Source organism: Cucurbita pepo, chromosome 2 (assembly GCF_057944985.1).
Source record: "Cucurbita pepo subsp. pepo isolate OVF chromosome 2, ASM5794498v1, whole genome shotgun sequence".
In the NCBI taxonomy this organism is placed as follows: domain Eukaryota; kingdom Viridiplantae; phylum Streptophyta; class Magnoliopsida; order Cucurbitales; family Cucurbitaceae; genus Cucurbita; species Cucurbita pepo.
In genome coordinates this window covers 2,047,654-2,062,876 of record NC_141799.1, presented here as the reverse complement: position 1 = coordinate 2,062,876, position 15,223 = coordinate 2,047,654, and the positions used below count along the sequence as shown (strand labels likewise).

The window sequence follows — 15,223 nt, the reverse complement described above, 5'->3', positions numbered from 1 at the left end:
AAAAATCGCCCAGAAAATAAATAAATAAATAAAATATAAGATAAAGAAATAATTAAAAAACTGTGAGTCTCAGAGAGGGAGAGAGAAAGAGGAGAGAGAGATGGATATGGTTCATTGCTGAGTGAGAGAACACGGGTACGTGTTTTCTGGGTCGTTTTGTGTTGCGAGATGTCAGGTGGCGGTTGCAGCATAGTTTGGTTCAGAAGAGATCTCAGGGTTGAAGATAACCCAGCTCTCACCGCCGCCGTCAGGGCTGGCGCCGTCGTCGCCGTCTTCATCTGGGCGCCGGAGGAAGAAGGTCATTACTATCCTGGCCGAGTCTCGCGGTGGTGGCTCAAACAGAGCTTAGCGCATCTCGATTCTTCGCTTAGAAGCCTCGGCGCTTATCTTCTCACTAAGAGATCCACCAACACCATTTCTACTTTGCTCGATGTTGTTAAAGCCACCGGCGCTTCTCAGCTCTTCTTCAATCATTTATACGGTCTGTTCTTCTTCCATTTCTTAATCCCTCTTTGAATCGGTCGCTTAATTTCTCCGTTAGGGTTACTGGAATTGATTTGTTCGTAAGGTTTCTGGTAAACCCCTTTTTGATTTGGTTTAATTCGCCATTATTGATGTAAAATTGTGTTCTCAGACTAATTTTGTAAGTGTTTAAGCTCTCTTAAAGGGTTCTAAAATGGCTGTGAATCGAATCTCTCTGATAATTTGGGTGTCTTATGGAGTTCTTCATGTTTGTTAGATCCTTTGTCGCTTATTCGTGATCATCGTGCAAAGGAGGTTTTATCTGCGCAAGGCATCGGCGTGAGGTCTTACAATGCCGATTTGCTGTACGAGCCGTGGGACGTTAAGGATGTCGATGGCAATCCGTTTACGACGTTTGCCGGGTTCTGGGAAAGATGTCTTAGCATGCCTTGTGATCCAGAGGCACCTCTTCTCCCACCTAAGAGAATCATTTCAGGTCGCTTTTTCTTTGTGTTTACTTCAAAGATTTGTTTCCCTTATCGAGTATTTGATGGATTCGTAACGTTCTAGCTGTTGTGTTCGTTCATCGTGATGGTTTTCGTAAGAGAGAACCTCTGCTCATCCATTTTGATTTCAGTCAAGAGTGTCACGAAACTGATTACTTCACAACCGTCTATCCGTTTTCTTAGTTTAGTTTTCCTGTTATGTCTTGCTATCTATCGTAATATGTTATTGTGTTCCACGAGCCTCCTTGGTTCCTTAAGTCGCCATTCAGGAGTCGATGTTGAGTTGTCGGGGATCTGTTGAGGTAGAGACTCAATGGACCAAGTGTTCTTTAGGTACCCCAAAGTTGCGTAGTTTCGTTTGTTACGTGTTTTAGGTGGCTCGTATAGGGCGTATTATCGTGTTGGTGTGCATAACCATAGAATAGCGTTTGAGAACACGAGCCTTCATGCTAAGAGATGGTTACTTGCAAACTAGTAGACCATGAAGGGATTTTTCTTGCGAGATCCCACGTCTGTTGGAGAGGGAAACGAAAAATTCCTTATAAGGGTGTGGAAACCTCTCCCTAGTAGACACGTTTTAAAAACCGTGAGACTGATGGCAATACGTAACGGGCCAAAACAGACAATATTTGCTAGCGGTGGGCTTGGGCCGTTACATTTCTAAAAGAACCTATTCTTTTAAGAGTAAACTCTTTTGTTGTTGGGCATAATGGCATATTGTGGAACTTAAGAACTCAAGGATGTAGTAGTACGACCTACCGAACAGATCGTGTTCACCCCGCCCCCCCTCTCTCTTTAAGATGTATGCTTTACTCAAAGTATTATTGTCTTTGCTCGTCTTAGGTGATGCATCGAGGTGCCCAAGCGACACGTTGGTATTTGAAGACGAATTGGAGAAGGGAAGCAACGCACTTCTCGCCCGAGCATGGTCTCCAGGATGGAGCAATGCAGATAAGGCTTTGACCACATTCATTAACGGACCGTTGATCGAGTACTCAAAAAACCGTAGGAAGGCGGATAGTGCAACCACCTCGTTTCTGTCTCCTCACTTGCATTTCGGGGAGGTAAGCGTGCGAAAAGTGTTTCATCTCGTTCGAATGAAGCAGGTTTTATGGGCGAATGAAGGAAACGAGGTCGGTGAAGAGAGTGTCAACTTGTTTCTCAAATCTATTGGGCTCAGAGAATACTCAAGATACATGAGTTTCAACCATCCGTACAGCCATGAAAGGCCACTTCTTGGACACCTTAAATTCTTCCCTTGGGTTGTGGATGAAGGCTATTTTAAGGCATGGAGGCAAGGAAGAACCGGTTATCCATTAGTCGATGCTGGTATGAGGGAATTGTGGGCGACCGGGTGGCTGCACGATCGGATCCGAGTTGTCGTTTCTAGCTTCTTTGTGAAGGTTCTGCAGCTTCCATGGAGATGGGGAATGAAGTATTTCTGGGATACGCTCTTGGATGCAGATCTCGAGAGCGATGCTCTTGGTTGGCAATACATATCTGGCACACTTCCCGACAGTCGGGAATTTGATCGTATCGACAATCCACAGGTGCGCACACCTTCGGCGTTCTTCCTCTTTGTGCAAAAAGGTTTCTTATGAAGCGTTTTAGACATGAAGCTTTCGAAAAACGGTCTTGTTTTAATATCTGCAATGTGTTGCTGGATGTAATTATCTGTACTAATACTTGGTTTTGTACAGCTCGAGGGTTATAAGTTCGATCCGTACGGAGAATACGTCCGGAGATGGCTTCCTGAACTTTCTAGATTACCAACTGAATGGATCCATCATCCATGGAATGCACCAGAGTCTGTACTCCAAGCTGCTGGGATCGAGCTCGGATCGAACTACCCTCTTCCCATTGTAGGATTGGATGCAGCTAAGGCTCGGCTGGAAGAAGCGCTGTCGGAGATGTGGCAACAAGAAGCAGCTTCAAGAGCTGTGATCGAGAATGGAACTGAAGAGGGACTCGGAGACTCATCCGAGTCGATCCCAATTGCATTTCCTCAGGACATAGCCATGGAGGATGAAGACCTTGAGCCTGCTAGGATGAATGCTCATACAATTCGGTGCTTCGAGGATCAGATGGTCCCGAGCATGACGAGTTCGGTGAGGTTAGAAGACGACCATTCTTTGAATTCAATGAACATTCGAAGTACAGCAGAAGATGGTAGAGCAGAAGTACCAACAGATCTAAATCTAAACCAAGAGCCAACCAGAGACGCAAATCGAAGAGTTCAACCGACTGCTCCGATGAACGCTCAACTTCCATATACTGCAGGTATAGGCTTAAGAAGTGGTGCTGAAGACTCCACTGCAGAGTCTTTTTCGAGTAGTGACAGTCGAAGAGAAAGAGACGGAGGTGTGGTTCCAGTTTGGTCTCCACCGAGTTCGAGTTACGGCGAGCAGTTTGTGGTCGACGAAAACGGCATTGGAACAAGCTCTTCGTTCTTGCAGGGACATCAACAGACTCATCAAATAATCAATTGGAGGCGGCTATCTCAAACCGGGTAACAATGTCTCGAAAATCTTCTACCGAAAAACACGAACATCGGGCTGCATATCGTCGTCGTCGTCGTCCTAAATTCAAATGTTTGTTTACTTTTCTTAAACAGGTGAGGACTAGCAGACAGGCAGGCAGGCAGACAGACAAAGGAGGAGGACAAATGCTATCCTGTTCTATTAGCTCTGGTCAGTCAGCAACACACTAACATGTTCTTCTACTTTCTCCACCGATCTGACTTGACCATTGGTTACTGTCATGTGTATGAAATACCTAACTCATAGCTGCAGTTCATCGCCCGATCATCTCGCTCGTTCCGTTCCGTTATTACGGTTGTATCATAACTCTTGCTATGCTGTATAGTGAAATTTGTAATTTGTGTAGCTGTAACCGAAGCGTAGAGAACTGGAATAGTGATTCTCATCGTCTTCGAATAAACTCAAGTTTGCGATTAGCCTGGATTCTTGTAAGCTCGTGCTTAACCTATCGAAATATTTCTCTATTCTGCTCATCTTTAGATGCCAAACATCTCGTGCACCGACGCATGGAGTTTAGCTACCGTTGATTTGATTGCTTTTTATGGGCTCAACAACACGTAGAGTTCGAAAATTCGAACTTTTAACTTCTTAATCGAACATATATGTTTAATTCATTGAACGAAAGAAAAACATCGATACGTTCTTGTGCTCGTAAAAGTTTTTTTTTTAGAAGCATCAGATTCCATTTTCAGACCACTAAACAAAGTCAACACTTAAATTATCTTTATTTTTAATTTTTAATTTTTTTTATTTCTATTTTCTTGCTTTATTATCTCTTTATATACTACAAACTTTAAGCATAATGGCATTTTTTTTTTTTTTTTGTTAAATCAATCAATTTGACTTTTTAAATTGTTAAATATTCTTTCTCGTCTTCACCCTTCCCCGCTCCTCGTTAGTCAATGTAACCCGAGAATAAGATCGTTAGAAATAAAATATTTTTTAAAATTTTTAATTTTAAAATTTAATATAGATGCTTATGATGAGATTATTGCAGAATTAGATTCAGAGTTTTGATATATAAGAATAATAGAGATGTTAATATAATACAATCGAGAATTGAGAATAAAATTTCAACAAGAATATAGATACAAATTTATACTATTTCTCGAGCGAAATTCAAATATTTATTTATTTATTTATTTTATTATTATTATTTAACTTTTAGAAAGTTGAAAAAATAAAATTCATAATTAATTGGACCAAAAAGTTAGAGACATAAAATAAAATAAAAAGTGGTAAAATTATAACCTAAAAGAATATAAAAGGGTTTTCAGATTTATGAATCAACCACAAAATTGTAGCTCAAGCTTTGACTCGGTCAACTTGACCGTCTAGTCAATTCTCCCATTTCACGCGCTTTTGATTATTTGCAATTTTAAAAAAAAAATTATTCTATTTTAAAAAAAAAAGTTATTTATAAAATTTATTCACACAAAATTAAAATATTATAATTTTGTTAAATAAAAAAAATTAAATACGCCAACGTCGAGATTTAAACTTGTAACTTTTGGTCGATAATATAATATCACAACGAGTTGAGCTATACTTACATTGACATTTTTTTATTATTTAGTCCCTCAAATTTGATTAAATTTCATATATTCTAAGTTTTCGTCGTCCGCTCAATAAAGTTATTATTCGGTACGTAAATACAGTGTTTTTTTCTTTTTGATTATGTCATCATCTATTAATATAAGTATCGTATTATAGTTGTTTAGGTAATCCCCATTTTAATATTTAGTTTGACTCTATGAAACGTCATAATTACACCTTATATTATATAATTAATCAATTACTTATCAATTTATTTATTTTTAAATAAACTAAATACAATTTTTATTTTTCAGTATAATCTATATTAAAAAATATAAAATAACGGAATAAATCACATAATATTTTATAAATAAAACTCAAATTTTAATATTACAACGTTAGTTTTCCAATATGTCTATATACTTATATTTAAAAACTAAGGTAAGGCAGTGCGAGTAAGGACAAGGATCGATAATATAATTTTCATCTCCGACCCCATTTAACTAACAAGGAGAAATATCTCTTAATTTTTCGAGAATTTTGTATCCCATTAGGGTGAATCCCGAGCCTTACGAGTTTAATGGACAATTCATGTTTATGGACTAAACATATCATTTAACTCTGTAAATATAAAAAATAACCTCATTGTATAAGGGTGTGAAACGAAACATTATTTATAAGGGTGTGAAAATCTTTCGGTAATAGACAAGTTTTAGAAACTCTCAGAGGAAAACCCAAAAGGAAAAATTTTAAAAATACAATATCCACTAGCGGTGAGCTTAGACCATTACAAATGGTATTAGAGTGAGATACCCGGTGGTGTGTCAGCGAGAACACTAGACTCCGGGCGGTGTGCCAGCAAATCTCGAAAAATCCGAAATGATTTTATAAATTTAATGGTGAAAAAAAAATGGTGGAATAAATATTGAATTTTTTTTTTTTTAAAAAAAAAAAAGTCAACAGAGAAGAAAGTCGTAGTCGGGGTTTGTGGGTAACCTTTTCTTTTATACCATTTTTTATTTTTTATTTTTTATTTTTTAGATAAAAATATTTAAAACAAATCATTTTTAATTAATTTTAATAACTTTACTCATTCATTTGCTGAGTCAGCTTAGACTTCCAAAACGGTTGCAAATCATGGCAATGGAACGATGCCTCTCTCTCTCTCATGCTTTGCTATTTATTTAATTATTTAATTATTTAATTATTTAATTATTTAATTATTTAATTATTTAATTATTTAATTATTTAATTATTTAATTATTTAATTATTTAATTATTTAATTATTTAATTTTGATTTTCAGAGAAAAGCTTACAAAATATGTTCCTACTCCTTTTCTCTCTCCTTCTCTCATCATTCCTTTATTCAATTGTCTCAACGAATTAAGAACCAACTGAAGCAATACACAGCAACAAGAACAACCTGAAGAAGAAGAAGAAGAAGAAGAAGAAGAAGAAGAAGAAGAAGAAGAAGGTGCGAAACCTTAAACCATTTTTTTCCTCTTTGTTCTTGAGCTTTAATCTGATCGTTCATGGGCGATTTCAGCCACTCAGGTACCGTTTTTCATCATCCTTTAGGGCATCGTTCCTTATGGATTATTATGAATCGTTATTGAGTTCGTAAATCGATGGTGCAGTTGGTGAATTCTGGAGGTGGATTTGATTGGAATTGGGGCTTTTGTTGTGTTGATTTGGTGGAGATGACTCTGTACGAAGGATAGATGTTGAGAAATTACCACAACAACTTGGAATTCTTTTGAAATTTATACTTATGGATAGGCTCTGTTGTTTTAATGCTTCATACTCTCGGGTAAGTTTGTTTTTCTTTTTGTTCTTCATGATTTTTCGATTGTGATTGTGTTCTTTCCCTTATGTGCCAAAATTTGACCAAAATCACAGAGAAATTTAGTATGAGGAACTTCTTACAATTCTATCAAAGCTCTGTTTGAACAACGTAAATTTGTTGATCAACTCTTTTGGTGGATTAGGAGCTGTGGGCTATAGAAATTTAGGTGATAAAGTTATGTATAGGATCTGTTCTATAGGTTGTACGACTTTGTTATCGAGTTCTAAAGGGTCAAGAACCTTTAAGTTTGGTGGATGAACCGTTGCCCTACGTTGAGAGCGTGATTAACTGCTCGACGGACCACAGCTGTAGATGATCTAAACAAAAAAATTACGCATAGTGCAACGACCTTGCTCGAACAAGATCTGTTGTATAGGTTGTACAACTTTGTTATCGAGTTCTAAAGGGTCAATAACCTTAAGTTTGGTGGATGAACCACTGCCCTACGTCTAGAGCGTGATTAACTGCTCGACGGACCATAGCTGTAGATGATCTAAACAAAAAAATTATGCTTAGTGCAACGACCTTCCTCGAACAAGATCTGTTCTATAGGTTGTACAACTTTGTTATTGAGTTCTAAAGGGTCAATAACCTTAAGTTTGGTGGATGAACCACTGCCCTACGTCTAGAGCGTGATTAACTGCTCGACGGACTGTGGCTGTAGGTGATCTAGACAAAAAATTATGCACCTTGCTCGAACGAGATCTGTTCTATAGGTTGTACAACTTTGTTATTGAGTTATAAAGAGACAAGAACCTTGAGTTTGGTGGATGAACCATTGCCTATGTCTAGAGCGTGATTAACTGCTCAACGGACCGTGGCTATTGGCGGGGTTCTTATCTTAAGTCGAATAAGTAGTTTTTGTATTTTTGGGTAAGAATTAAGAAACCGAGCTTTCGTTGAGAAAAATGAAAGAAGGTACACGACCATACAAAAAACAATCCCAACCAACGAGTCCTCAAGAATGATCCCGACCTGATAATTACAAGAACTGTGATTCGAGTGAATTTGTTTTTAGATTCTTATACTTCTGTTGACAATTTCGTCGTGTAGATTAGATCGGCGTTAAACTACGGTAAAGGACGAAGCCACGAGGGGCTTATCAAGTACGGGTTCTGCCTGGTAAAAGGGAAAGCTAATCATCCCATGGAAGATTACCATGTTGCTAAGTTTGTTCAGATTCAAGAACATGAACTGGGGCTCTTTGCCATTTACGATGGCCATTTAGGAGAAAATGTGCCTGCCTATTTACAAAAGCATTTGTTTTCTAATATCCTGAAGGAGGTAGGATGCTAAGCTGAGTACTCATATGGCTTCTCTTGGTCTGGTTTTTACTTTCACTTTTGTCATTATAGGACGAGTTTTGGGTCGATCCCAACAGCTCCATCTCGAAAGCCTATGAGAAGACAGACCAGGCAATTCTATCCCACAGCTCCGACTTGGGTCGTGGTGGATCAACTGCGGTTAATGCTATTCTGATTAACGGTCGACGATTATGGGTGGCCAATGTTGGAGATTCTCGTGCAGTTCTATCAAGAGGGGGTGAAGCTATACAGATGAGCATCGACCATGAGCCGAGTACGGAGCGTGGCATAATTGAGCATAAAGGGGGTTTCGTTTCGAACATGCCAGGTAAACTATATCTTGTTAGAAGTTGTCATCGGTATCTAGTACCGAGCGATATCCAAATTTTTCACCACTTATATTTTGTACTTGTGCCATAGTATGCAATTGCTTGTTTTCGTTGGGACGTTCTTTTATCGGACAAATCTGTTTAGCTTGGGTTAGTCACTTTTCGCTATTGCTAAAGTCGTGTCGAACCAACGATCGCCAAGACTTTAGACACATATCAATGTAGGAATCGAATTTCGAAACTTTCATTTTGACATCTCATGAAAAGCTAGTGCTCCAAGAAACAGAGTCGTCTTACTTTCGTCCTCGTTTATGATTCTTAAATGATCGAAACCGATAACGAGTACTTTCTCTTTCAAACTGTTTCAAGTACCGAACATTGAAACAGCGAGTAGTTGAAGTCAAGGTCGGTCCAACATTTGAACTCATGTTTTTTCCTGTTCCTATTGAATTCTTATAAAAATCAGGAGACGTACCTCGAGTGAACGGTCAGCTAGCAGTGTCACGAGCATTTGGAGACAAGAGCCTCAAATCTCACCTGCGATCGGATCCCGATATACGAGATATCAACATAGATGCCAACATGGACGTATTAATTCTCGCCAGCGACGGTCTATGGAAGGTGCTAATATCAGCTTCCATCCCTTTTGTCTGTTGCATCAACACCTAATACATTTACAAAGTTGTTCTTCATATCTACAAATGTTCTTATGAACGTGAATGAAACAGGTAATGGCGAATCAAGAAGCGGTCGATATCGCTCGAAGAATCAAAGACCCATTGAAGGCTGCTAAGCAGTTGATAACTGAGGCTTTGCAGAAAGAGAGTAAAGATGATATATCATGCATTGTGGTTAGATTTAGGTGATTTTACCCTCCAAAATTTTTTACCCCCCTCCAGATTCAGTATATACCCGTAATAAGATTTTCCGAGTTACTGATTAGGCCAACAAGGTAAGTATACGTGTTTCGGGTAATCCTTACGAAGATTTGATGATTTATCGACAATAAAAAAGAGTGGGACGAAGACTGTATCTGTAAATTTGATTAGGCCGATGGTGTCTATATTGGTTGATATCTTTCTGAAGGTGAATTTGAAGTTCTTAATGTGTAATATTGTCTTATTATTACATGGAAGGACTACCAAACCTTGTAGTCCAAGGATTATGTCTGTCTTCATGTTTGGTTTTACTTTTCAGAGTGTTTTCCTGTTTTCTAATTTCAATTTTTTTCATATATTTGTGAGCAGAGACGGTTGAAATAAAAAAAAGAATGTCTTATGAACTTTAATTTTGTCATGGTGGTATAGAAGATTTTGATTAAACTGTTACTTTCGAATTATAGGGATAATTCAGAGACTAAAATTGTATTCGGAGCGAGTTGATGTGTGCCAAAATGGAATGACAAAAATTGGATGGTCAGGAAAGCTGGATAGAGTTCGGGTCGAAATGACGAGCTAAGTAAATGATAATGTTTGGGAAGAAGTAACCTAACGGTATCGAGAATCGAGAAATGACAAGGTAAGTAGCGAATTTTGAAAGAGCGATCAAATAAATATTTCAATTTTGGACATCATTTATTGACGATCAACTTCAATGTAATTCAACTGGTTAAAAGCATGCATATGAAATTGAAATTGAAAGTGTACTTTTTTTAAATACAATATTTGATATTACCAAATTCTATATTTATTTTAAAATTTAACTTTTATGATACGATTAGTATTTTGTGCATAATTTAATCATAGGTTAGACAAGCCCAAGCCCAAGTCCAAGCTCAAGTCCAAGCCCAAGCCCAAGCCCAAGCCCGGGCTTGGGCTTGGGCTTGGGTTCGAATAGCTAAATTTACAACAATTACGAAACTACCACACAAAAACTATCGTCTAGGGTTCGAATAGCTCTCTATAAATTCATCACCGGCTTGCAGTCACAAGCATGAACTGCCGAATGAACAGCTTCTTGGCGCTCAAAGTTTCTCTCGTTAGGGTTTCGTTTTGGGATTGCATCGTTGATTCGTAGGTTACGAACATCTACAATTCTTAATTCTTTTGATTTATTTTGTTTCAAAGTGGTTTGATTTCATGGATCGCCTCTCCTTTCGGCTACAAGTGCTGAGATCTTTCGATCGATTTCTTGTAATGGCTTTGTTCTGGAGGCGTATATTAATTCTGTAAGCTCTGGGGATTCTCTTTCGTCCAGATTTTGTGCTCTCACATCTCTGGTTTCCCCTACTTACGTACATTCCATGATTTTTTTTTTTTTTTTTTTTTTTGGTAAATTTAATCTCTGTTCTAATCTCCGTAGAGTGGTTTTTTCTTTTTGATTTATTTCTTTTAAGTCTATTGGTTTCTGATTCTGATTAGATCGGTAGAAGAGATTTTAACTCTTTTTTTTGGTGGGAAATTATGAGATATAAATAGCTAGTTATATGAAGTTATATTGTAGAAATCTATTTAATTTGCTTAATCAAGGTTTAGGGTTTGAACCATCCCAATTAACATTAATTTAAATTTTGTTATTTTATTGTTTAAGATAGCTTTCTTTGAAAAAAAGCATTAGTTTGATGGTTAATCTAAACCCAAAACCTAATTTTTTTTTTTTTACGTTTTCCGGAGGTTATGTGAAGTTAGCTTCTTTTAATCGTTAATTACTCTCTTGAAATTACCAATTTGGGCTTAATAGTGGGAGATGGGGAGCTCCCTTTTTTAGCTTTCAATTTAATTCTTCCTCTTCTGCTAATTTTCCTTTCTGGGAAACACATTTCTAACTTAAAACCCCACGGAACGTCAAGACTTGGAAACACTAATATGAAATTCTGAAAAAAAAATTCAATGTTCTTTCTTCTAAAATTTGGTTTCACTCGACAAAAATTATGAGTATTTGAAAGTTTGGTCTATTTAGTGACTAATTGTTGAAAAATGTCAATAAAATTTTGTTAAGAATCAAAAGGACGTCAAACTTTCAATGGTATATTAAACAAAAAAAAAATCACCTATATTTAATACAACATTTGACTTCTAAGTTATAGGTATATCATAAATTTATAGAACACTTGTCACAAAGATTAGTAAATTCAATGTTTAAAGTCTCGACAAAGAATCCGAGGGCATTTTTTGGGAAGATTAGTAGAGCCATCGGTCAACCAAGAGAGGACCAGCCCTTCTTGATCGTTCAACGGTCAACCAAGAGAGGTTCAGCCCTTCTTGATGGTCAACCAAGAGAGGTTCAGCCCTTCCTGATCATTCAATATGGGTTGAACCAATAATTTTTCTCTAAAGTTCTGAAGGATCTTTTAAACCTTAATAGTTAAAATTTTAATTTTCCTTAAGATAATTGGAAGTCTAATCTCTTTGATAAAAATAACCGGTTACTTTCTAAAAAAAGACTTCCAGATACTTCTACATTTATCTTTAAAAAATGTAATATACTTTGAATATTTAAAGCTACTTTTCCTATCTATCATGTGATTGAGGCCCGCCATACCAGATGTAGGAAACCCTACCCTATCAACTATCATTAGCTAGCCACGTGAACTAGAGGTCATTGGCCACCATTGAGTTTCCTTCAAAAAGTCCTGAAGATATTTTCCCCTAATGTTTTGTGGTTAACTATAATGTTATGATCAGTCTTAGGAATAGGAACAAATCAATGTAGTACCCGGGAGCAGAGGTGTAAAGGAAATTAAACAGGTTGGCAAGTTAAGAATAAAGAACAAACAAGAACACATTCTTAAAAAGATTCACATGTGTTGTGTTTGAAACATATAAAGAATACAGAGCTAATAATTGTCAGTGAACCCTATTGTTCTATCAGTATGCCCCAATAATAATAGTTAATAACTACTGCATGTACCGTTGTTCAATACTTCAACCACAGGAACAAAGTTGCATGTTGCTTAACTCTGCAATCAGAATGTTTGTTAGTGGTTTTCTTTTTAAAGGAATGGTTGTTAGTGATTGATTGGTTGGTCCTGGTCCATGTGTTAAGTATTGATCGAATGCAAAATACCTAAGGTGCACAAACATTGCAGGGATTTTCTTATATTAACAGAATTGAAACAGTGATTAACTTACCTCTTTCAAGAGTTCATCGGCATTGGATTGCTCTCCTGTCAAATTGAACAAATATCAAGTCATCCACTGCTGAGTAAAAACCTCTGTTTCTAATTGAAAGTTTAACTCATACTACTGAACAAGATTCAAATGACAATTGGTACACTTTGGAATAACTATTTCAGAATATGAATTCAGCATATATGTTGATTTGATTCTTATAAACCAAGAAGATCAATGGCTTAAACTATATTGTTATGGAGTAAAACAGCAACGTAGAACCAAAAGAAAGACAGAAATAAAGAATTTGCCCCACCTTCGTCTGGCAAATTGGAAGTCCACAGGGTTAGATTGTCCCTGAGAAGCTGCAAAATGAGGGAACTGTCCTTGTAGGAATCTTCATTGAGACTGCCAAGTTCTGCAATGGCCTCATCAAAGGCGATCTGGGCAAGGTGGCAAGCCCTGAAAGGATACGATGTTATTGAAAGTAATAAAACCGAAGACGCGACCCTCTACAATGGTATGATATTGTAGAGCATAAGCTCTCATGACTTTTCTTTTGGTTTCTTCATGACTTTCCTTTTGGTTTCTCCAAAAAACCTCATATTAATGGAGATAGTATTCGTTGCTTGTAAACCCATGAATGATCAACCACTCAATTAGCCAACGTGGGTCTACTCCTTTCAATAATCCTCAACAAAACGTTGGAGGATGGTAAACTGCTTCCTTTACTGGTGCAGCAAAGTCCTCGAAAATTATCTCATAGTATTATGATCAAGTAAGGTTCCCTTTTATAAAGACCAAACAAGTAAAACGAGTGTAAATAGGATTCTTGAACTTTCCCATTTGCTCTGTACTTTCGGAATGGAAGTGACTCCTAGCTAAAAGAAACGTTTTGTTATAGTAATTACCATGTTCCGTAATAAAAGTGAGGGAAAGATGTTAACCTTTCAGGGGAATTCAAAATCTCATAGTAGAAAACAGAGAAGTTCAGAGCCAGGCCAAGTCTTATAGGATGAGTTGGAGGCAAATCAGAGTTAGCAATAGTCGAAGCAGCCTACGACACGAAAACATTTAATATCATATTTGTGAAATTTTAGAACACAAAAATAGATATAGGAAAAGGAATGAAAAGATAACAAAGCAACACAAAATGCTATTCCGGGAATACAAGAAACTGACTTACCTCATAAGCCTTTAATGACTGTTCTGCAACTTGTTTACGCTCATCGCCAGATTTAAACTCGGCCAAATACCGAAAATAATCTCCTTTCCTGTAGCAGAAGATCGAGAAGAAAAAATGGTAACAACCATGATAATCATTTGACGAAAGAATATGGATTGCACCAACATCAATATATAAACTGCAGATTTATGGGATCTATCTTCTAGAGAGAGTATCAAATAGAACAAACAATAGATTATTGCAAACAAAAAAGGTAGAGTGAAATCCCCTTAATGAAGCAAATAAAGATTAGAAATCTAACCTATTCGTAATGAACAAACAATATTACCACAACATATATCCAACCGTTCAAAGTTCTGCATACTAAAGATTTCATCATTTCTACATTTCAGTTAAAATAAAGCATCATGAATCTCACATCTTATGGTAGAATACAATAGATTCTCCAGCTGATGAACTTGGAAGGAGATGCTGGTCAATATTTGACAATGTGTCACTGCATATTTTAGAGAGCTCATCTTCTACCCGATGCCTATACTCAATTATCCGTTCCACATCCTTCTCATTATGTTTGGTTATCTCCTTCTGTTCAATTGAAGACAAAATGCGCCATGAAGCTCGTCTAGCTCCTATTACATTCCTATAGCCAACAGAAAGCAGATTTCTCTCTTCCACTGTCAATTCCACGTTTAACTTCACAATTTTCTTCATTTCCTCAACCATCTCTGAAGCATGGAAAGATAATGATTCGAACCATTCAGTATATACAAAAGATGAAGCGTGAAAATAGTATTACACAATGAATGGAGGAAGAGGTCTTGATTGACCACATTTTCACTCCATCTTTGATCTCCACAAACCAATCAATTTTGAAACCATGAACATAAACAATTCTCATATAATTATTCCCGCGCTGCGACAAGAACATTGTAAACAGCCAATGAGAAAATGAAAATGCCTTAATGTAACCAGTAATTTCTGAGCCAGATTGATTTTCTAGATTAACGCGCAAAGATGCCCCGACATACAACCAACAAATCCCGATAGTTAAGCTTCGTTTGATATAATTATTACGACAGACAGATTCCAACGACCTCTAAATAAAATCGCAAAAGCAAAAAGTGATTAAACACCACGTTAATAGCGGATTTACAGTCTCAAACAATCAAAACAACACTAATCCCTAAGTTCATAGTAATAATCAATTGAATTAGCAAATAATCCACGAATGACGAAATTAAATTCTACAGATAAACCATACCTTCATATCTCTCGGCCTGCTCTGCCAATCTAGCACAGTAAACGAGCAGTTCTCTCTCTTTCGCCATCGCGTCTCTCTCTATTTCTCTCCAAACTGAAACTCAGGTTTTAGCTTCGATCTTGCCGCCTGCAGAACTTGGCCCTTGGTGCTCTGTACTTGGCTTGTACTCTAGCCATGGGAGTTGAACTGAATTTTTTATGTAC

The 15,223-nt window shown here is 37.1% G+C and overlaps 3 protein-coding genes across 6 annotated transcripts; 2 read left to right on the top strand and 1 right to left on the bottom strand.

Annotated features, from left to right (window-relative positions):
* Window positions 1–3,981, top strand: LOC111788122 (cryptochrome-1). Of its 2 annotated transcripts, XM_023668330.2 has the most exons (5): window positions 7–481; window positions 740–958; window positions 1,812–2,518; window positions 2,669–3,477; window positions 3,583–3,981. In XM_023668330.2, the coding sequence occupies exons 1-5, from the start codon at window positions 169–171 to the stop codon at window positions 3,584–3,586; spliced, it is 2,052 nt and encodes a 683-aa protein (XP_023524098.2). In that variant the 5' UTR covers window positions 7–168; the 3' UTR covers window positions 3,587–3,981. The 2 variants fall into 2 exon arrangements, with proteins under 2 accessions (XP_023524099.2, XP_023524098.2); XM_023668331.2 differs by lacking the exon at window positions 3,583–3,981 and having other exon boundaries at window positions 1–481; window positions 2,669–3,481.
* A 2,382-nt stretch (window positions 3,982–6,363) lies between these two features.
* LOC111788258 (Protein phosphatase 2C family protein) lies at window positions 6,364–9,693 on the top strand. 2 transcript variants are annotated; one of them, XM_087121599.1, is made up of 6 exons: window positions 6,364–6,519; window positions 6,683–6,855; window positions 7,945–8,175; window positions 8,247–8,523; window positions 8,991–9,145; window positions 9,253–9,693. In XM_087121599.1, the coding sequence occupies exons 2-6, from the start codon at window positions 6,817–6,819 to the stop codon at window positions 9,388–9,390; spliced, it is 840 nt and encodes a 279-aa protein (XP_086977725.1). In that variant the 5' UTR covers window positions 6,364–6,519; window positions 6,683–6,816; the 3' UTR covers window positions 9,391–9,693. The 2 variants fall into 2 exon arrangements, with proteins under 2 accessions (XP_086977725.1, XP_023524330.2); XM_023668562.2 differs by having other exon boundaries at window positions 6,364–6,599.
* Window positions 9,694–12,226: 2,533 nt separating this feature from the next.
* On the bottom strand, window positions 12,227–15,223 carry LOC111788268 (14-3-3 protein 7). 2 transcript variants are annotated; one of them, XM_023668579.2, is made up of 7 exons: window positions 15,021–15,222; window positions 14,178–14,484; window positions 13,760–13,847; window positions 13,521–13,630; window positions 12,890–13,035; window positions 12,595–12,629; window positions 12,227–12,422 (listed from the first exon to the last, which is right to left on the bottom strand). In XM_023668579.2, exons 1-7 carry the CDS (start codon window positions 15,085–15,087, stop codon window positions 12,417–12,419), a joined length of 759 nt encoding a protein of 252 aa, XP_023524347.1. In that variant the 5' UTR covers window positions 15,088–15,222; the 3' UTR covers window positions 12,227–12,416. The 2 variants fall into 2 exon arrangements, with proteins under 2 accessions (XP_023524347.1, XP_023524346.1); XM_023668578.2 differs by having other exon boundaries at window positions 12,227–12,629; window positions 15,021–15,223.